The 21,582-nt window shown below is 44.3% G+C and overlaps 1 protein-coding gene across 1 annotated transcript in view; it reads right to left on the bottom strand.

The window, feature by feature from the left end:
* Nucleotides 1-217: 217 nt before the first annotated feature.
* adgrb1a (adhesion G protein-coupled receptor B1a) overlaps nucleotides 218-21,582 on the bottom strand; it is an 85,649-nt gene continuing 64,284 nt past the window's right edge. The window contains exons 19-32 of the mRNA XM_070911353.1: nucleotides 21,224-21,326; nucleotides 20,939-21,089; nucleotides 20,774-20,843; nucleotides 20,400-20,466; nucleotides 17,986-18,071; nucleotides 16,535-16,594; nucleotides 11,540-11,638; nucleotides 7,684-7,855; nucleotides 6,269-6,364; nucleotides 6,122-6,161; nucleotides 4,292-4,953; nucleotides 2,690-2,725; nucleotides 2,379-2,537; nucleotides 218-412 (exon numbers count right to left, since the gene is read on the bottom strand). Of these exons, the coding sequence (XP_070767454.1) occupies nucleotides 218-412; nucleotides 2,379-2,537; nucleotides 2,690-2,725; nucleotides 4,292-4,953; nucleotides 6,122-6,161; nucleotides 6,269-6,364; nucleotides 7,684-7,855; nucleotides 11,540-11,638; nucleotides 16,535-16,594; nucleotides 17,986-18,071; nucleotides 20,400-20,466; nucleotides 20,774-20,843; nucleotides 20,939-21,089; nucleotides 21,224-21,326 (1,996 nt within the window). The remainder of the gene's footprint in view (nucleotides 413-2,378; nucleotides 2,538-2,689; nucleotides 2,726-4,291; nucleotides 4,954-6,121; nucleotides 6,162-6,268; nucleotides 6,365-7,683; nucleotides 7,856-11,539; nucleotides 11,639-16,534; nucleotides 16,595-17,985; nucleotides 18,072-20,399; nucleotides 20,467-20,773; nucleotides 20,844-20,938; nucleotides 21,090-21,223; nucleotides 21,327-21,582) is intronic.

Genomic DNA, 21,582 nt, shown 5'->3' with positions numbered 1-21,582 from the left:
CCTCCTCCTCCTCCTCCTCCACCACCCCCCTCCCCTCACGTTCTCGCAGTGGGCTTCATCCAGCCTTTGAGTAGGAAGTACAGAGCAGGGCAGTGTGTGTGTGTGTGTGTGTGTGTGTGTGTGTGTGTGTGTGTGTGTGTCTGCTTGTTTGTCTGAGAGCATTGGCCACAAAAAAAAAAAAAAAGGAAGTCGTGGTGGCGTGAGGCCGGCATCTGGGTCACACCTCTGTCTGCAGGTCCATGATCTCCTGGCCCACCAGAGGAATGGTGGCGCTGGTTTTCTCCCACTCCACCGTCTGCAGCTCCAGAGGGGAGGCCGCCACTGTCTCCAGGTCCTTCCTCACCCAGGATGGAGGGGAGTGGGACTTCCTGATGCACTCCCACGCCCTCTTACTCGGGGTCTGCTGCTTGTCCTGATGGGAAGAGGACAGAGGGGGGGGGGGGGAGCTTATTTTCTGAGTCATAAAATCTGTGATGTATTTCAGACGTCATATTGTGAGTTCTTTCGGTGGACCGACTTTACCTCTGCCGTAGCACTTTCCTACATTTCTTAAAGGAATTGTTTGACATTTGACCCAAAAAATGATTATTTGGTTTCTTGCTGAGAGTTAAAGGGAGCCGCAGCTTTAAGGTAATTAGCTTAGCTTAGCATAAAGACTGGAAACAGGGCGAAACAGCTAGCCTGGCCCTGTCCAAAGCTGATATAAGCTCACCAATTCAACACTTCAGTATCTCATCTGTTTAAACTGTACACAAACAGAAATCTCGGCAAGAAAGCGAACATACATATTTTCTGAAATGTCACACATTTTTTATTTATTTTTTTTTGACAAACCCTCATAAAATGGATGTAAACGCCTTGGTTCAATATGAGGCGGGTATATGTACAAAAGGCTAGCTACTAAGACGGATTGGGATGCAATTCTGATTGTGGCTGAGGCACATCCTCAAAACACATCTTGTATCCACAGTGGAGAAGTTGATCTCTCTGCCTCTTCCACTTGTATGATCGCAATTTCTTTCTTTCTTTTTTTTTTTGTTTTTTGGTTCGTCTGGCGAGAAGCTAATGCTTTGTGACGCTGCGCTGGGCTATCACAAATATCTGATGGGGCTCTGAACTACCAGTGTCAAATAGCTGCATCCTTGATCTGCGAAGATGGACTTAGCCCTCTACCAGAGAAGAAGACGCGACTCCAAAGCTGTGAAACAAATGGAGACCAGGGGGCTTTTTTATTTGCAGCAGCAGAAAGGAAATGGAAATAGTCATTTTGCTGCCATAGAATGATTGCAGCTACAAAGCCAACATGGATTCCCTTTTGTACCTGCTGTTGAGAGACTAGTTCTCTGCCAATCCACTCCCAACCTAGTTTCCCATTGTTTAGTCGGGGGGGGAAAAAAACAAAAAAAAAAAAAAGATTATTATTTGGCTAGCTAATAGCCTTGCCGGGGGGGAAGATTAAATAACCCCTCCACATAGATGAATCTCAACACTACATTATTAGCTGTAAAGTCAAATGTATTCCTGCAACGACAGCGGCTGACTGGCAGTTGGAGCTCGGATGGGCATGAACCTCTTAAACCCCCCAAAATATAGATTCTTTAATTCTCCGAGTCACTCCATGTCTGCAGTGATGGTCACTGAAGTTATTGGGTATTGTAATATTTACAGCATGCCAAACTTAATTTAAAATACTTTAAACTCATGACCACAGCCTAACCCAGTATATAGTTCAGTTATCCCGGAGGCTCACATTTCTGCGTTGAGGAGCACTGAGGATACCCTATTATGCTACTACCTGACCAGTGGGCCCAAAGCTGTATTTTCCCTTTATTTCGTCCATTACTGACCATTAGCTTGCCAGGCTACTGCGACACATTATCTCTGTCTCTTTTGCTCTTCCCACCGGGTATTGCAGATCTACTCGCAACGCATTACATGCTTAGACGCAGCATTTTGAATAACCAAACAATACGGCGCCCCGCTTTCAGGGTAGCGGAACTTTAGCCTGTACTTAGCTGGAGCCCGGGCTGCCGGCCACATTGTGAAGCCCTTTTTTGTCGAGCTTTTCTTGTTGCGCGTTCTGACAAGCTGTGTGATTTGAGAGAAAGAAAGCAATTTTTTCCAACGGTTTGAGTGACGACGTGCACTTGGCTAAGTTTGGAGTCTGTATGCCGGCGAATATGCTCCTCGATGCCCCCACGGCTAAGTTCTTCCGGCACTGACACTGTAAACAGATAGAAATGCGATTCCGCTCAAGTGTTGTGATTTGTGCTAATGGTAAGAGAAAAGGAGAACAACATTAGATATAGGGGAGGGAGGGGGGTGGGGGTGGGGGGTGGGGGGGGGCGGGCAGAACAGAATAAAGTTAAACTCTTTACACTCATGTTGGTCTTGTCACTGCTGGCAGAGGACACACTCCATCTTTTGGCAGCTTTGGCGTCAACAGGTGGAGATTCTCTATCCTTGTCTGCACTGTGAATCTTCCTGTTCAGGTCCTGAAACATGTCCTGGTGGCGTTTCCGGGTGTGCATAATCTTCTACACAGGAACATTGCACGTTACGTCACACCCAAACTTTGAATAAACCTGATAAATGTATGCAAACATCTGGAGGTCTGAATAGCTAACTAAGAGACATTTTGGTCTAAAAGTCTAAAAAGCTCTGTAGAAATCAAAGAGACTAAAATTACCTCAAAGTCAAGCTCTGCATAGCGTGATTTTCGTCTCTGGGGGGAGGGAGATGAGACAGAGAGATTAAAGATGTGTCTTGATACTGTGTGCCTTGTGAGCGGACAAATGCTCAAGTGTTTCTTTAGCTGTTAACATTGTGCGTGTCTCCACGTCAGCCGGTCAAGAAAGGGTGTTTCTGGGACCCAGAGGAGAGCGGTGAGTCACGGGGGAAGGAAACGAGGTTTGCTGCTGGTCATTCTGACCCTGTTGGCACAAGTTTGCAGTTAACAGATTGTGACCGAATGACCTTTAAGTCCTCCATCACGGAGTGGTGAAGGAAAACCTGACCTTCAGGCTGCTGCTGTGGCAGCTGCCGCCTCGCACGGCATTATGGAAGTGTGTTTTGCCCCGAAGTGAAAAGACACCAGCAGGCAGATGTCCGGGCTGCTGTGCGCTGATGACTGTGTCGTCTCATCCTGCCACTGCTGTCTGCACTAGGAGCTGGAGTGGAAGCTAACCTTTTTAAAGATGCTGTCCTTACGTGGGCCCAATACTGGGGTACTTCTTGTGATGCAGTGTATGTTATGAATAAAATAAGGGGGCTTGTTTGTTCACATGGATATATATATATATACATATATATATATATATATATATATATATATATATATATACATATATATGGATAAGAAGAGAGACTCTGATGTCCCTGCATTGAGAGTTACAATAAGGAAAGGGATATGATGAGAAGAAAGTGATGCACACCACAATGATGCTACTGTAAAATCTCAAACAAAAGCCGGTATTTAAATAACAGCCATGGCATGATTTAATAAAGGCTGGTTGCTAATTAAGGTAATACACATGGGGGGGGGGGGGGGGGGGGATTAGCAGAGCTATATTTGCTGTCAAGGTAAATTCAGTAATAAGGTCCATTTCCACAGCACTAATTGAATCAGCATAGCAACAGTCATGTCCGACTCACCACTCTGCTGCCCTGAGTATCTCTTGAACAGAAACGCTGTCTTTATGAGCTCATTCATTCCAATCACTTCCACTTTTGACTTTTTTTTTTTTTCCGATTCCTGCAGGAAAAACTCACCACTTCCTGCAGGTGTTTCACATTAAAAGCCGTCCGGGAAAGAAAGGGACCACGGCAGGCCTTTAATTTGTAACATCTGCGCGGGGAAGCTCAGCAGCGCAAGAGGAAAAAGAGCAAACGGGAAGTGATTGGAACTCCTGACCAATTGAGAACAGTATTTTGGTTAAAAAGAGAGACTGAGATCAGCAGAGCGGTCAGCATGGAATGATTCCGTTGCTGTTCGGATGGGAATAGTGCAGTGTTAATGTGAATAATCCTGAATTTATCAAGAAAAAGGGCAGACGAGCATTGAAATCAAACTAAAAAAAAACAGAGAAGTTAGCAGGGAAGTTACAAATTAAAGGCTTGTCTCTAATAAAAGCCCCCTTTCAAATAAAGGCCTTGTTCTTGAGAAGAGAATGTATGGTAAGTAGTGGTAGTACAAAACAGAACTGGAACATGAATGTCTTATTCTAAGTAATTATGGGGCTAACAATGCATTGTCATGACAAGAACGTGCTGATCACTTTAGTTGTCTTACCTCCAGCGAGCTCATGGACAGCGTGGAGACGGTCTCGCTCTTGGACATCACACCGGAGTTTCCAGAATCTCCCCCATCGCACATGCTGTTGGCCACCTGGGAGTCTCTGGGCATGCTCTGCAGGTTGTGTGCAGGTGAGTCTCTGTCAGAGCACGACACGCTGATCTGGTCAGCGGGCAGGCTCTTCAGCCCGAAGCCAGGCACCGGCTCTCCACTGACAGGGTTGGCCAGGTGGATGAGCCTCGTCTGAGGCAGCTGCTCGATGCTGATGTTATACTTGGCCGCCTGCTCCTCTTTTCCCTTGGCTTGCTTCAGGGTGCCTGTGTTGTTGGTCGGTAGAATGACGTACCCCGGGCCTTTGCCAGCGCCCTCAGAGCTGCTGCCCTCGCCGTTCCCTCGAGGCAGCTCCCCATCCAGCTGCTTGAAGAGCTCGCCGTCGCAGATGTAGATGGATTTGGCGCCCGGCAGCTCTGTGCTGATCCCCTTCGCGGCGCCCTTCTCCCTGCGCAGCGTCAGCGTGTGGCTGGTGTAGTCGGCCACGTTCTGGAGGTGAACCTTGGCCATGCTGGCCGGCATGGTGTTGAAGTTAGAGCCCTTCTGAAGGCCGACGGTCCCGGAGGAGGCCTTCTCCTCCCCCTGGAGAGACGAGCGCTTCACAGTGCCTGGAGCAGAAAGACAGAGAACCGGTCTAAGATGAAGAGTTGGACCATGGCTGGATTCATCTGCTTGGGGGCAAAATGAGCCGTGGGTCCCTATTGATTGATTCAGGGCTTCTCAACAAGATATACAAGATAACGGAGGATGAACAGCTGATGCTATGTTATTTAGCGGCGCAAAAACATAGCAACAGCGTCAACGCAACCACTGTCAGCGTTTGTCAATTTTACAACTGTGAAATAACATGTGAGTATCTCAATGTGTCTGTGACCAAAATAACTTTCAAACACCCATATCGGTCAAACAAATCCCGCTGAGTGCTCTGACAAATCAAACAATACTAGATCTCCCAAAAAAAGAATTCTAGACAGTCCCCGTTTGTTATCTCACATCTCAACTGAGAGTCGATGGCTGACATCGGGCTCGCCTTGATCCTGTGACCCAACCTCATCTCACCATAACAACTGTTGGCTCATGGCAGCATGCATAACCCATACCATGTTCGGGCTGGTAAACAACTTCAGACAACACCCTATCCGCAACACTAAATATCTCGCGGTCCCTCGCTGTGCTCCCTCCTCCTACTTGACATATACAAAGAAAAAAAAAATCTTTCATCATCTCTCTCTCTCTCTCTCTCTCTCTGTTCTTTTCTGTCTTGATCGGGCCTGTCTTTGTCTCAATAGCTTTTCTGCTACAGATGCTTTTCTTGATATCCTGTCTCAAGAGATAAACAGATTTCCACTCCCAGCGGATATCAGAGCAGAGCCGGTATCTGATGCGGCGCTCTCGGGGAGGGACTCAATTATACAGCAGCGGTGCAGGAGAGGCTAAGACAGTCGTATCTTGTCTGCATATAACCGGTCTGCGCACGTTTGTCTCCCCACTCCACACCAGCCTGGGCTAATGGCCGTAATGCCCGAAATGTGTTGCATGTCTTGTCAAAAGCAGCGCCTTGGCGAAGGGAGGCTGCTGTGATGCTGATTGTAAGACACAAGCGCAGAGCTGAGGGGTAACGTGCCTCACATCTGTTCCGACAACGCTGAGGAATTTGAAGCAGTCAAAATGCAGAGAGGGGGTAAAAAAGCGACATCTCTAGCTTTTGAACAGCAGTCCCCAAAGTCAAATCACACACACACACACACACACAAAATCACACAACCTGGAGCTTACCTGATCTGCAAGCCATATCCACGTCTTTCTCAAAGTCAGTCTGAGGACAGACAACAATAAATACTGTATCAAGCGTGCCCGTCCTGCCGTTACTTAACAACACATTCTGAAAGGTGAAAACAACAACAAACATGTGCATGTTCATACCATGAGCTGAGCATGCCCATTCTGGAAAGATCCTCCTGAGTCTCCGTTAGCGTCCTCCTGGCGGTCCACCACGCGGCACTTCACTGCCTCCTGAACCTGTAGGAAACCATGAGATCACGGGTCATGTTCTTGCGTGCCGGTAGGATGTGTGAATACATTTTTTTTGTGAAAAAGCTGCAGCAAATGTTCCAGTAGCTTAACACCGATCGAAATAATGACAATGTAGATAAGTACCACGTTTCTGGTAAAAAAAAAGAATAAAACTCAAAAGCAGCTGAGTGGTGAGGATGGCATGATTCTGTTGTTGTATGAATGGAATTAGTACAATATAAATGTTCTAATTCTGGGAAAAAAAAAAGATGTTCTTAATGGTGGCACTACAGGCCAACAGTCTCTGGGGTCATGAAACTCAAAGGGGTTCATTCCACTGGCAGCGTGAACGTGCCCAGATAATCCCTTTCGTGTGCAAAGTTCACATTTAAACCTGCCGGCGGTGTCAGAAGTGAGCTCACACTGATGTTCCACAACAGAAAGGGTGCGTCGCCTGGGGAGCATGGATGTGCTCAGTAATATATGGGCAATCAGCCCAATAGATTTTTGGTTTTTAAGGGGTTTGCCCAAAAAACATCAAGGTGCACTCTCTGATGACTTGAGATCACGGACCATCGTGACCGTATTGATCGAGGGGTAATTTGGGCTGATGGTGGGGCGAGACAAAAAGTCTTGGGGGGGGGGGGGGGTCTCACCGAAATCCTTAGGAATCGTCCTTTGAGGACCCCGCGTATCTACACCAAATTCCACGTCAAGTTGGCCAGCAAGTGTTGACTGAATGAATGGACAGACCGACTGACATACCAACACAGCCATTCCTATGCTGCTGGTAAGAATCTGAATCTAGCCCCTGCCAAGTCATTTATTGTAGAATTGCCCAAAACTGCACTAGTTTTTACGGGAAAAACCTTAAACTGAATTCCACAACAGTACATAAAAAAAATCTGTGGGAGGTTAAACTGCTGTAGAGTGGCTGTAACGACAAATACAGTATGCTGTATGCAGTACATACATGTTTTCATAGTAGTAATGCAGTATGAAACTGTCAATTTGATGTATTTTGCAGCATGCAGCTTAGCTGGTTTCCGGTTTAGAAAGCGGAAGTAATAATCATGCGGGTTTCCTTACGAAAGTCTTTGAAATGAGGCCTTGATCTCGATCTAATATGAGTGAAGATTCAGTGACTGGGTTGCTTATTTTACGCCTCAAATTTGTTCAGAATCCGATTTTGGTGGCCTTCTAAGGTGAAATAAGTGATAGCTTATGTAACGTTAATGGCAATCCACCGCCTTTCCAATATGCGTGGCCAGTCGAACAAAACCGGGAAGAAGTACATATATAAAGTCAGTGGTCATTTCAGGCACCTCTCTGCGCAGGATGCAGTGCACCATGACAATGACGAAGCCTTCCAGTGAATCAAAGACAGCAAAGAGGATCTGGAAGAGTGCAGAGCGCCGGTCGGTGATGGCGAGGACGGCCGACATCCATGTGAGGGCCAGGAGGGGCAAAACCACACAGGAGCTCCACAGTGACGCCCTGTAGGACGGCAGGGAAACCGCAGTCAAGGGCAGCACTTGTCAACGCGACACACAGGGCAAGACTACAGTGTTTTCTGACAATTATGGCGTAAGACATTTTCGTCATTTGTCATTAGCTAAGATTATTCGATTATTTTTTGACATCAAAGCCAGGCTTCCATACGGAGCAATTCCAAGAGATAAACTGGATTTCTTTTCCTTTAGAACATCAAAAAAAGTTAGAGATTGTAATGCTTAACACAGTCTTAAACCAATCCCCTACTTTGCCCCTCGATAACTGCCCACGCTGTTAGCATAATGTTAGCAGCCTTCAAATCTAACCATGCATAAATACATAACATCACAACAAATAATTATGTTACTATCACAAACAAAAACATACATCCATTATCTGCAGAGATATATATATATATATGTTTGTAATTCACATATATTACATGCATGTATGTTTATGGCTCAGTCAAACCATAGAGGATCTAGTGCCACAGGAAAGAAAAGGGGAGGGGAGGGGGGGGGGGGGGGGGGGGGGGGGGGCGAGGTTGAGCAGTTTGGGGGAGAAAAAAATGAGTGTAATGAGGCTGAAACAGAATGCGAAGACAAACAGAAGAGGCAGAGCAGAGAAGGACAGAGAGACAGAGACAGAGAGCTTGAAGAAGTGTCATTCCATATTCCATATGTCCATATTTTGGCTCCCACTTGCTGTTCTTGTTTTTTTTTTTGTCTTTTTTTCCCCCCGAGTCATTCCATTTGTTCTAATGTGCACATCTGGACTAAACAAGAACATGAACTACTCTCAACAACTGCCTTTAAACGATCGTTCGCAAACAAATTCCCTCATCGAGCCGATAGGTGCCAACATTTATTTTCAGTTGAGAGAATATCCCAGAGGTGGAAGAAGTACTTAAGACTCAAGTCAAATTCTATGGAAAAAGTCTGATATGCAACGCGTCACGCGATGCATTTAGCCTAATATACATTCGGATACTGTTGGTACAAGAGCGGTGTCGTACTAACCAATCTGCCGCTCCGAGTTGCTCTTTTGAACACAAATGCTCTTCTCACTCTCTATTGCCAGTTGCTGCTACTCTGCAGTTCCTTTTCAATCTGCGTTAAACTGCTGTCAGTGTGAAACGTCATGCAGGTGCTTCACATTAATAGCCCAGACAGAGAGAAAGAGAGAGAGAGAGAGAGAGAGAAAAAGGCTTTATGGTCCTGCTAGAGTGCTTTTTTTTTTTTTTAAATGTTTTAAAATATGTGCAGGAAGTGGTTGACTTTCACTGCAGCAGCTTAACACTGAAAAGAAAAATGCTCAACACTGAAGTGACTTGAATTAATTACAGAGTCTGTTTCGGACACTGCGCTGATTAAGACATACGTATGTGTATAAAACGAGGGTAATTAGAAATAAAGGCCTGTCTCTTATATATATATATATATATATATCCCTGTTTCATATAAAGGCCTGTTTTTTATTTCTGCAATTATAGCCACTATTTCAACATTTACAGTCGTGCTGTTTCATGAACACTTTGAAAGGAATTTCATTTCTGTAGGTGGTCTAACAGTACAATTTACTGCTGGTGCTGTCCTCTTTAAAAGGACACTTTTTTTGGCTCGTAAAGTGTCAGAAAACACAGTTTTCTTAAAACTATTTATATCAACATCCACATAGTGATCATCTCACCTGTCTAATGTATGAGACAGGTGAGCACGCGCTTCCAGCGAGACATTACAAATCGAATTCAGTATAAATTATACAGTAAAAGAAATCTAATTCTACAATTTAATAGGATGAAATACTGTGTGTCAAACGTTAAAACGTGGTCTTAAAGGTATTTTCATTATCATAAAACACCGTTTATTTGGTCTATCGATACAAGCTCGTCATCTAGTTTGCATTTAATAAGTAAAATGTGAAACAGATAAATGTATTAACGTAACAAAAAAGTGTAAAAAGTCTCCACAACTTAATTAAAAGTACGAAGTTACTTTCCACCTCTGGTATTAAATAGGGCTGGACCAACACAGTAAACGTTTGCCGATGTTGGCCATTAGTTTCGTCGGCCTCATTTGAAATTTGATGTGTCTCATTATGCGAATCCTGTTTCAGAGGCTTTTTTCCACCCCTGCCCACAGTAACACTCCCGAGGACATATCAGTAAGTGCTGAATCCTGCTTAAAGGTTATTATTGGGAAGTTATTCTCAGTCGGGACCTTGTTTACAATGTTCGTCGTTTGACCGGATATGCTTAGACAGTAGACCCTGCGACGTAGTGCTGTTCTCTAAGACAATGCACTGGGGACAGGAAGCATTAAAAGTGATTGCAACACATTCGTTCACCCAGTAACGCCCACGTGGTGTCAGATGTGCAGTTAAAACTAAAGTGAACTGATCATGTTCACGTTTCATGTTTCAGTAAATACAAACTGCAGACTCTGTCAACCTCTTAGCAGTAATTAGCTGTATTTTTCTTCTTTTTTTGGGGGGGGGGGCGGGGCTTCACTATCTCCAGATTGCATTACAAACTAGTGAAACTAGTAGTGGGTAGTCCATTGATGTTGGGGCCAGGCCAGATAGAAAAAAAAAAATCTATACAATACTAATTAAAATCTTGTGTTTACAATACAGGCTAACCATGATGGGACCAGAATAAACATTGCTATTTGAATATTTAAAGGGACCTCTACCCATGTTATTTAGAAAAGACACTTTGTAGTCAACGTAGGAAATAAATATATAGGCATGAAACAGGATTGGGAGTAAAAGTGACGGAATCGGGACATACGTTGTCATATTGCCCAACCCTGGTGTGGAACAGCTGCAGTGCTTTGTGGGTGATTTTTTTTTTTTTAACACATATTTCTGTATTTGTTTAACACATTTTACTCCTTCAAGTAGTCTCAACCCACGAGCCAGAAAAAAAAAAATATAACAAATGTGTCTGATGCGTGTGAAGTGTGTCAGCGACGTCACATTACAGACTCATGAAGTGAAATGACTTGTATTCATTGTTCAGTCACAGCTATTTAAGACGTGAGGAAGCTATTTGGAGGTTGCATTTTGTGGATTTGTAGCAGGGGAGCAACGCTAAAATAAGAGGCAGGTAAACTCCGCGATGAACGTCTGTAATTATGATCAGATTCTATCAGCACAATAGTGAAGAGTAGAGAATAAAGGCCCAGGTTGATAATAATGGAAATGATCCATCTAGGCACTCATAGATCCCAGCAAGACACACACACACACACACACACACACACAAACTGAGGCAATTAAAGTCTAGTGCTGTCCTCTCTGCACACACAGCCACGGCCTCCACAACATTTGTTCTAATCAGCTTTGTGACTCTGATGATCTCTTAAGGGACAAACACTCTCACACACACACACACACACACACACACACACACACACTCATTCTATCATCAATCACATATGCACAATTATTTACATATATGCAGTTAACACACAGTTTGTTTTCAAGATCTGCACATAAGCTTCAGGAGCCTTTCATATTGAGTGACATCCTCCCTGCCAGGGCACCAAAGAGAAGAAAAATAAAAAAATGACAGAGGGGTAAAAGGAAAGCGAACCAACCAAGTGAGGGAGAAGAAGGGAGGCATACAGCAGAGGAGAGAACAGAGGTAAGAAGAGTTAAGGAAAAATAATTAGCGGGACTAACATGGCGTTACTGGTAGCTGTGGTGGAAACGTCAGCCGAAGAGATAACTCCGCACTTGGCACATTTGAGCGTCATATTGTACAGTGGCACTGTCATCTGACTGCAAAGTCAAATTAACACGCTGTAACATACACAAACAGATACAAATGCACCTGCACACAGACTCGCGCTGATGCACCAGGAACAGTCACGCCAACAGTAAGTCACAGTGTTCTCGCACAATCTCTCTCTCAGGGCTACAGTCCAGCTCGGAGTTTTGTGTGTGCTTTTTTTGGGGGGGGGGGAAGGGGGGGGGGTTTACCCGTGTGTGACTCTGGGGACAGGGGAGGTGGGCCCAAGACATAGCCATGGGTGGATATTTCATGTTACACATGATGTCTGATTCTCTTCACAAATGACTGGTTTGATGACCCGAAGGAACTGAGGCTCCTCTCTGCGTTTATCGCTGTTTCACCCACTCAACCGTCCTATCTGCTTGTAAAAACCCCCCCAAAAAAAGGGCTCCTTCAAAACGCCTCATTTCATGCATTTCATAAGCCTGTTGTGGATCTGTGCCGCTCTGATTACGATGACGTGCCTCACCCCTGGTCATCTCGATCGGCGCCAAACTGCTTATTACGGGCGGCAACGCCAAGCTTTAATGCAGAGGTCTGCCGGCTCGTCTCAAACCTCAGCTCTCGTGACGCCACGGACGCGCATGCGCAAGCGTCGGCTTCCATCAGCCGTTGCCGTCAGCGTTCACAAAGGAAAAACCCTGCCCTCGTTTGCGACGAAAGTGTTACATAACATCAATAAATTCAGTATATTGCAAGTGTTAAATTATGACAAGCAATTTAGTCGCTAATAAACTGCCTGAGTTCCCTCAACCAGCCGTTCCCTCTCCCATAGAGCTGCTGGAAGAAGAGTCCTGGTTATTTTACATTTACTACCACAGTTGGAAAACCGTGGTAGAAAATAAAGATAAAAAGTCAAAGGTAAAAGCCAATTGGTTTTAATTATTTCTCCATAGTTTCAGAGACTTCGTGTTTTTGCCGTCAATTTGGTGTGGCAAATGGCTGGAAACAAATGCAAATCAGAGCAGGAGAGCATTCAGAATACTCAGTTGTCGTAATTGGAAACAAGCCTCCACTCAGGGTTATCAGCGCTCGCAACACAATGTTGGTGATTTGGTTTTATTTGTGATTGCAGGAGACATTCGTGTTTTCTACACAATAGAACATTTAAAAAAAAAATGTAATTGAATTAAAACTTCAAAATGGGAACAATGGTTAAAAAAAAAAAAAAAAAATCCCCAGATACCTTTTGTCACAGTGCGTCTTTCTAATGTCTTTACTTAATGCACCCTCTATGTCCTCCTGATGGTCAGTCTCAAGCAAAGACATTGCTGTGCGTATATATGGGGCTGACACCGAAACCTGATGTCGACTATTGATTTTCTAGATCACTGAAGCATTTCCTGTGTCCAAATTCCATTATAGCTACAGTCCAAGAAACATCTCAGTTCCACCCCCCTGCCCCCTACCACAAAAAATGAGACACAACTGCAAAATGGATCCACTGATGACCAGCAAAAGTTGTTGTTTGGGTAGATTTTGTTTATAATGAGTTCACTGAATGATACACCAAAGAAGAAAGCAACAAATGATTTCTGGGTATGATCGCCGATAAACTACTTCACTTAATTTTCCTTCCAACAACCAAAACTCCCCAAATACATCAGGATTCCATTTATAACTCTGCATATCTCTCCACCGTTGTCGCTAGACAAAGACTGACGACAATGCTGGCGATATTGACAAGTAATAACAAACTCCTCTGTCACCACATGGCCTCCTGCTAAACAACAATTAAGGCTGAGGAGCCGAGGGAATCGATTTTTGTAGCCCCCGGACGCCTGGATTAAAAATCACATAATGGAAGAAAATTCAATTTCAAGTAAAAGGGCAATACAGCCACTAAATGTATGCTGTAGGCGGTGATATTAAAAAGCAATCAAGACTTTTTGAAATACAACACCATTTCCCTGGACTTAAGAATCGGGGCGAGATGCATTGAGCGAAATAAATAAATATCCAATACGGACAAACACCAAATTGATCTGGCACGATCTAGTCCTCTGAGTCAAACACAAACCTCCTGCTGTATGCTTTACAAGGGGGACACTAGGAACTTGTTGAAGCTACAAAAACTCTTTTCATCCAGCTTAATGTTTGTTTAACCTGCTATTACAACCTGTAAATACACAGGCTTGATGATTGAAACCATTTAAGTGTTATTTAGGGAGGAAATTAACTCCAGTGCTGGTTGGAATTATGCCTCTCCTGTCTGTTTTAATTTTCTCAGTGAATTAGCCTTAAATTTTCTTTTTGGGGGGGGGGGGGAGGAGACTCTGCGAGGTGAGAGCAGCCCTGCCTGGCGCAGATGCCGCTGCGCTCTTAATTAGATATCGCACAAATGAATTAGCTTTATTAAACACGTTTTGCATTTAAACCTCGAGACACACATGCAGGGGAGGCGAGTGGGTGTAGGGTGTCCACTACGGAGAGAACTGCCACGCGGTCAGCACAAACAACGCAACAATGCAACATTTCAAACTGAGCAGCCTCAACGTATCACATCCGCAACTGCCCACACTGTGTGCAGTATGTGGAGGAAAACACAAGATCCAAGGTCTCTGGGAGTGGTGGATCTCCCAAAATGAAATCATCTGAAGTACGGAGTTGATGAAGGTACAAATGAATTGATACATTTTGAAGTTTAAATGTGTTTACTGCGCTCACCATTTATCTTGTCTCATCTTGAATTTGCACTGGCGTGGGTGTTTATGATTTAAAGGGTAACTTCATCGGTTTTACACACACAGCGTCTCTTTACGGGTCTTGGTGAGTACCACTAAACATAAAGCCTTTCGTGGTTCCAGAGCTGTATAAAGTCTGATAAATGGTCATGGAAATCTAAGGGTGTGGAGTGAGCTAACCAGTCTTCTACCAACCACTACCAGCCACACCCCGAATCTCTGACTCAATTTGTGATGCTAGAATTGCATTGTGGGTCACGTAGAGGCCAGGTTTTGAATGCGTAAAATAAAAAAAGATGATATATCTGGCGATTTTGGTACTTCCTTTTTTACACTGTCTAACAATGTTATAGGAATGCAATGCTAAATAGGTGGATAGGTTTAACATGTACACTAGCTTATTGCCCGAATGGCAATACAGCGGAATCCTGCTCCTATCAGGGGGTTGAGTTCCGCTGCAAAGGGTAAACCCACATGGTGGTGGGCCCACGTTGTTCCCGGCTGATGCTGACTGGACCCAGCAGCAGGCCCAGCCACCATGCGCTCGTTTGTCATATTCCCTCGCAGGTCTGGCCCCCATTTCTTTATTCCAGGCGTGTCCTATTAAAGCCAAATCACAAAGGCTTTTGAATAGACCTTAGTTTGCCTCGGGGGACCTAACCAGTAGAATATTTCTCCAAATGTGCCAAGTCATGCAGGGGGCCCACCACCAGAGATAAGCTGAGGAAATCAAATATCTGAAAGGAGGTCAGAACAGCTGCTCTGTCATATTCAAAAGCGCCAATTCAGGTGGTTGGGCATCTAATCAGGATGCCTATTGGAAGCCTCCCTGTGGAGGTGTTCCAGACAAGTCCAACTGGGAGGAGACCCCGGGGGTAGACTCGGAATGCACATATCCTATGCGTCCTGTAAATGCCTTGGGATCCTCCTCCGTGGCTGACGAGAATCACTGGCTGTGGCTGCGCTAGTGATGTTTTGAACGATCCAAAGGACCGGCTGCATACATTCACGGAGCCTAGGATGCAGATACATTTAGGAGTTCAACAGGCAACAACTAAAGTCCAGCTTCAAGACAGACTTAAGGACAAGAGTCGAGCAGAAAAAAATAATCTCAACTGAAGGTCCACTTGGTAGATTTCTGACTAGGTTCATCACATGGCCGGAGTGTTGAACTCGAGCTGCTGATGGACGCTGCTCACTCAGAGGGGACCACCAGAATGATCCCAGTGGGACCTCCTTACCTGGCTGGGACATCTAAGTAACAAGGAGTCAGCACTTATAACAATGCATTCAACACCTTAAGTTCTCTACCGGTACACCCTAAAGACAGGATCCCCTCCTGAGTGCATGACATCAGCATGGCATCACACGTGACAGTTGTAGGGAACTCTCTACATCAGTAAAATGGCAAAAAACCCTGGACCAGAGACTGAACAACAGACAACATCAGCTGTTTGTGACCATCAGACCAAAACCAGCCATCGCATCCACAGGGAAGAGTGAGTTGAGTTGAGTGTAATAAGTGGGCCTTGAGTAAAAATGATTTTTCTCAGACATACTGGTCCCAGTGTACCAAGAACAAACTTCCTTGCTGAAGTCTTGAACCAAAGTGCAAAATGATCAGTTCAGTTATACGTAGCAATTGAGAACAATGCTATTTGAGCTTCGGCTGCGACACATTACTCAACGAGAAATGAACCGTGAAAACAGTCTGAGGTGACATTCAGACTGAAGGAGGGCCAATCAAATTCAAGCAGCAATCTGACCAGTCCTCACTGTCAAGATGACTTGCGTTTCTACGAGTTCGTCAGACGCAGGATACACACACTTTATAGATGCAATCGTGACATGACCATACTAAACTTGCACACATGCATGCCCACACCATTCAAGTCAATAGAAAATATTAATAGCACTGCCCTGCTACTAGCATGTGTTATTGTTGAAACAGTCACAGTTTCTCTAAAAGCACTCCAGAAATTGTCAGAACCTGAGGTAAGTAAGTGTTATGTTCTATCCAGCTAAAAGGAGGTAGCGTAATAAACTGCAAGGTCACTAGTGAAATCGTGAGGTAAATAGGCAGGAAGTAATAGTAAGCCAATCAGAGATGCTTGCTAGAGGATTCAGCAGGTTTGGTGATGGGCAGGGCTGGTAGCCATTACATTAAGAAGAGGGTGGGATGGGCAGGTATTTTTTTACCCAATCACTGATGACATGGAAGGGGGCTTCTGAGACTGATGTGTTCCTGATTGGAGAGCCCTGAGTGAGAGAGAGGGGATTCTGTGCAAACGCAAACATGACATTTCAAGACAGCATAAACAAGTACAGTAGAACAGAGAGAATCATTGAAGAGAGCAAACATTTTCAGAGAGAGAAAGAAAAATAACATTTGAATGCACCAACAATGCCAATGGAGACAGAACAGCCTGCGGTGTAAAGGGGAGCAGGGTGCGCGTGCGCTCTGTTGTTTGACCGATGGCTTTTTGAAAGCTGATAGCCCGATATATTTAGACTTGAGTCGCAAGTAGTTAGTGACAATGTTCATGCCAAATATTTTGCGTGTTCTTTAACTAGTTTTAATTGCATGGAGCACTCACCAACATTTTGGAAAACATGCTCGTTTGCCGCCAAACCCACGGTCAGATGAGGCGGTTGATACAGTTTCAGTAGTCATATTGACACTTTATACACTGTGAGACTTTTAAGATGCAGCGCGCAGCCACTAAGCACGGTGGTTGTTGGTCAAGAAATAACTCCAACACTAACTGCTGCAACACCCCAATATCTTGTTCCATTTATTGCTCAAATATGCAAAGGTGTGGGTATTCAACACACTGTATACATTGGTCCCTGCCCTCACCTGTTGCCTGACTGGCAATGGACCAGAAAACTATATAAATATATATATGTACTGAAGTCACCAGATGTTAAAGGAAAACGATGGTCTACTACAACTTGTTTTATTGTGGCAGCGCTGGCCATTGGTTCTATTGGGCATGATTACAATGTATTTACCAAAGTAAGTGCTGGCATCTCTTGCCCCGTCACATTCCACAATCTCAGCAGTTACTTTGTTGAGCACAATGTCACCCTAACCAGCAGAAGTGACGGCCAGGGCTGCTACATTTTTCCTACAACGTGTTTTTCGGCGAGGTCTTGCTGTTTAAATGCCCTGCTTCCCTCTACTAGAAAACAACAAAACAGGAGAAAAAAGACACAGATGGATTTACAGAACTTTACATCAATAGCAACACCTGCAAACAAAGAGCAGCTGGAGGGGAAAATGCGACACATTTGAAACTTAAAAAGAAAGCAATGAGATGAGTCATCATCTTGCTCAGTCTGTGCAGGACCAATAACCAGACAGCTTTCCCCCACATTGTTCTTGTTCTTTCTAACATTCCAAGCACTGATCAGAGCCTTAGCTACATGAGAAAACACGTTTTCTTTTGGTCTCTTATTTTTGATTCATTCAGGCACATTTGTCGGCCGTTTTCCCCCTCCTGGTGTTAAATTTTGTTTTCATATTCAACAAATTTGCCAAAGTCCGAAACGAAGAGCCTACAACTGTGCTAGTCCCTCCCCACCGGCTGAGCCCTCAGGCTGGTTATAGGTCACTGTGTAAAATGGATGTGTGGTATAAGGCATACCCCGCCCTCTCCTTTAGTTTCATATCAGTAATGCCGTCTTTGGACACCAGTTTGTTAAAAACGAGAATTCCAATAACCATGTTAACCTGCCAAAGAGAAGAGGCACAGGATTAAAGCAGAGCAAAGACAGTCTCATTACGTCAGAACATGCAGCTCTACTCTGAGGATGAGGATGAGGATAATGATCTTCATGACAAGATGATGATGATGATGGCAGCATGCTCATAAATGTCATCACACACACACACACACACACACACACACGCTAGTCGTACTTACTGTAGGCTCTGCACTGTAAATACTAGACTGTACCATCTTAAATGTTAGTGCCAAAAACAGGCAACCCAATGAAGCATGAGAGGTAAAATAAAAAATGCAGTTTTGAATATAGACAGTGTGCTGGAAATAGATTACACATAAAATATGAGCTGTAAAAAAATCAAAGGTAGGGGGAGGGGGATATCCTTGACTGTGGTAATTGCGTCAATCTTACTGCTTTGAGGATTCACAGTGTATAAAAATCTCTTGTACGAGTACACTGTGATGCGGTTCAGAGTGGGCCGGGCTATCCAGGAGCAGTATCTCTTTATTAGAGAAGCAGCTTGTGTAAAAAGCCCGCCCAAAACAAGCAGTTCGCTTGCAGGTGGGACAGAAGCGACCGGGAAGTGAACCGCCGAAACTGGAGCTAATGGATTTCATTAAGAGAAAGACGGGGACACGGTGTCAGTGCAGCGTCTGCCAGGGGGTTTACGTCTGCGATTTACCTCAGACGCAGGTTGACCATCAGGGGAGCAGAAGCGACAATTTAATATGAACCTCTCCGTATGATTTTTATGGTTAACGTAGGGCCGTCAAATTTAAACAGCAGCTGTAAGAAAGCGGAACCCTAACTGTGCTAATAAATATTCCACTATCTTCTAAACTGATACAACTCGAGAGTGCATTATCAAACGTACCATGGACGCTTACCAGCGTTAAGCTATAGTCACCTGTGGCCAGATGTATAAACAATGTGTACATGCAACAAACCATGCATACGCCTTTTCCCACCGAATGCGCAGTGAGAATGTGCGCACCTCACTCACACTTCGGGCCAGACTCGAGAAAGCTGGGGTGATATGACGGTGGACATGAAGTATAAAGTGAGAGACATGACATTATAGCAAAACATAGTTGGTTTAGGTTGTTTGAATTTGACCGATTGTGTTTTTGACTGCGTTCTGTAAAATCAATCAATCAAAAGCGCATTTATAAAATATTGATTTTTTTTTTTTTAAATTTACATTGGAGCCATTGTTTCCCCTGTTAATGATGATATGGCTGTAACTGTAAGAGTGGAAATGAGGCTTGTGCTCTTGCACCCAATTTCACAATGACTGAGATTTATAAAACAGAACCGGGGGACAATCAATAATGCTTATGCATATTTTTGTCTTTGTGTGTACACAGTTTTAGTTGTGAATGTATACAGGGTTTTGCCAGCCAACAGGTAGGTAGTATGTTTCATGGCTATGGTTGATTGAATGGTTGTTGTCTTCAGCTCCGACAATATAAAATAAACAGTATATATTAATAACGTACTTATTGGATACTTTAGCACAGAGCTAAAGTTAGCTCATTTTGGTCATATTTTTAGCTAAGCAGATGCCCAAAAACACAAACTAAGTGTTGGGTTCTGACTAATAACTAAAAGGGGTTGGGAAGGAAATGTTGTCAATGGAGAAAGGAGGAGGCAGGGGGAAAAAACAGGATTAAGTAGGGAAGGAAAAGGCAGGAAGGAAAGGAGAGAGTAAGCAAGGAAAGGTGGAGGCAGGAAAGAAAAGGTAGAGGTAGGGAAGGGAAAGAGGGGGTAAATGAGGAAAAGGTAGAGGCCAGGAGGGAAGAAGGGAGTGAACAAGGAAGGGAGGAGGCAGAGAAGGAGATATGGGCTAATAGCGTTGCAGCGCTCTTATTTGTTTACTGTTACACTGAAGTACTATTACTATTACTATTATACAATGATTAGCTAAAATAATGAGGTAGCACATTTAATGTTAAATTAATTACTGTCTGTGTCCACGGCCTTTTTTTTTGGAGAATCTTATTGACTTACAATGACTGCTGAGTAGCTTTGGCTTGTTTATTTTTCCCATTTTAATATTGTTTTTTTACTTAATCTTATGTTTTGATTATCTATTGCGTTATATATTTTACTATTTAACACAGTTTAACATAATGAATGATTCAAACTATTACTATCACAAATCCTTGCATGGATGTATGCAGACGAAATGCGCTTTTTTTTCTTTAAAAGTGACCGTATGAAATGTGTTACATGATGGGAGCTATTGCTATTGGTCTAACTTTGAGTTAGTGCAGACGTTTTGAAGGCAAACCAACACAGACAGACGGACGAGGGAGGAAAGAGGAAATACCAAGACAACGGCTGCAGCGGGTCCAACAAATGCATAGAGAAGACCTCCTTCCAGAGACAGCCAGCAGCTACGAGAGAGAGAGAGGTGCAGGAAAATACAGTTGTAGAAAGGCGTGATTAGAAGAAATGGAGGTGATGGGGGAAAGAGGCAGGGGTTGGGGGGTGGGGGTTGTAAAGAGGAGGGACAGAATGAGGTGAAGTAGAGGAGCGTATGCATGACAAGAATGAGGATAGTAAAAGATAGATGAGACAGAGAAAGAGAGAGAGGTTAATTAAGCTGCAGGCATAAACCCCCCAAACGTGTAATATCCCTGCATAAATAGTTAAAGAGGTGGAGGTATATACAGGCGTGGATCTATAGGAAAGCATGCTTACTAGCTTGGTGTTCCATATCCCTTTGCCTTGGTGAATCCTACTGAGATCGCCACTACTAGTGCAGGGAGACCTGGGAGGAAAATACAAATGGGCATTAACGCAAACGGAAACGAGAGAAAAGACCAAATTGCGCGATGGCGACGGACAGCAGACAAGGAGGCCCACCCCAGCCGAGACACAGGAAACGCTTGCGTATGATGCGATTCCTGAGGCGGCCCGTCACTGCCATGTACGACTGCCACGCCTCCGTCAGAACCCAGCAGAACGAGGAAAGGAAGAAGAAATGAAGGAACGCAGCAATCAGGGTGCATAAGACCTGAAACAACGGGAGAAGACAAGGGAGAAGACACACGCAAAAAAAAAACAAGTGAGCGAGACGATTCTTAAAGAATCAGGCATCGCTGTGATGACACGTCATCAAGCAAACTTGGTCTCGGGATTGGTCCTCACCTTATTCCGCGTCTGGGTCTGTCCAATGAGGATGAGGGCGTTGGAGGAGATGATGGAGAGGCAGAAGTTAATGAGGATGACTGAGCGCTCAGACCGAATGTACCTGCAGGAAAATGACAGAGATAAAAAAAATTGACAGATATAGATATAGATGAATCTCGCACCACAGACCTGTAGCCAAGATCGTGCAGGGTTCGGTTACAAGCCTTTCTCCTGATGCTATGAATGATTTGATTATGGTATTTCAGGCGCTCCCCCTTTACAGCCACAGATTGCACATGACTTTAACTTTAGCCATGTTGCAGTGTGCATTAGGAAGAGTACAGTGTCCCCTTTAGGATCCCCAGACGAGCCGTGTG

The sequence above is a fragment of the Enoplosus armatus genome, chromosome 9 (genome assembly GCF_043641665.1).
Source record: "Enoplosus armatus isolate fEnoArm2 chromosome 9, fEnoArm2.hap1, whole genome shotgun sequence".
NCBI classification, from domain to species: Eukaryota; Metazoa; Chordata; class Actinopteri; order Centrarchiformes; family Enoplosidae; genus Enoplosus; species Enoplosus armatus.
Note: the sequence above shows the minus strand (reverse complement) of the source record. Positions and strands in the feature narration are given on the sequence as shown.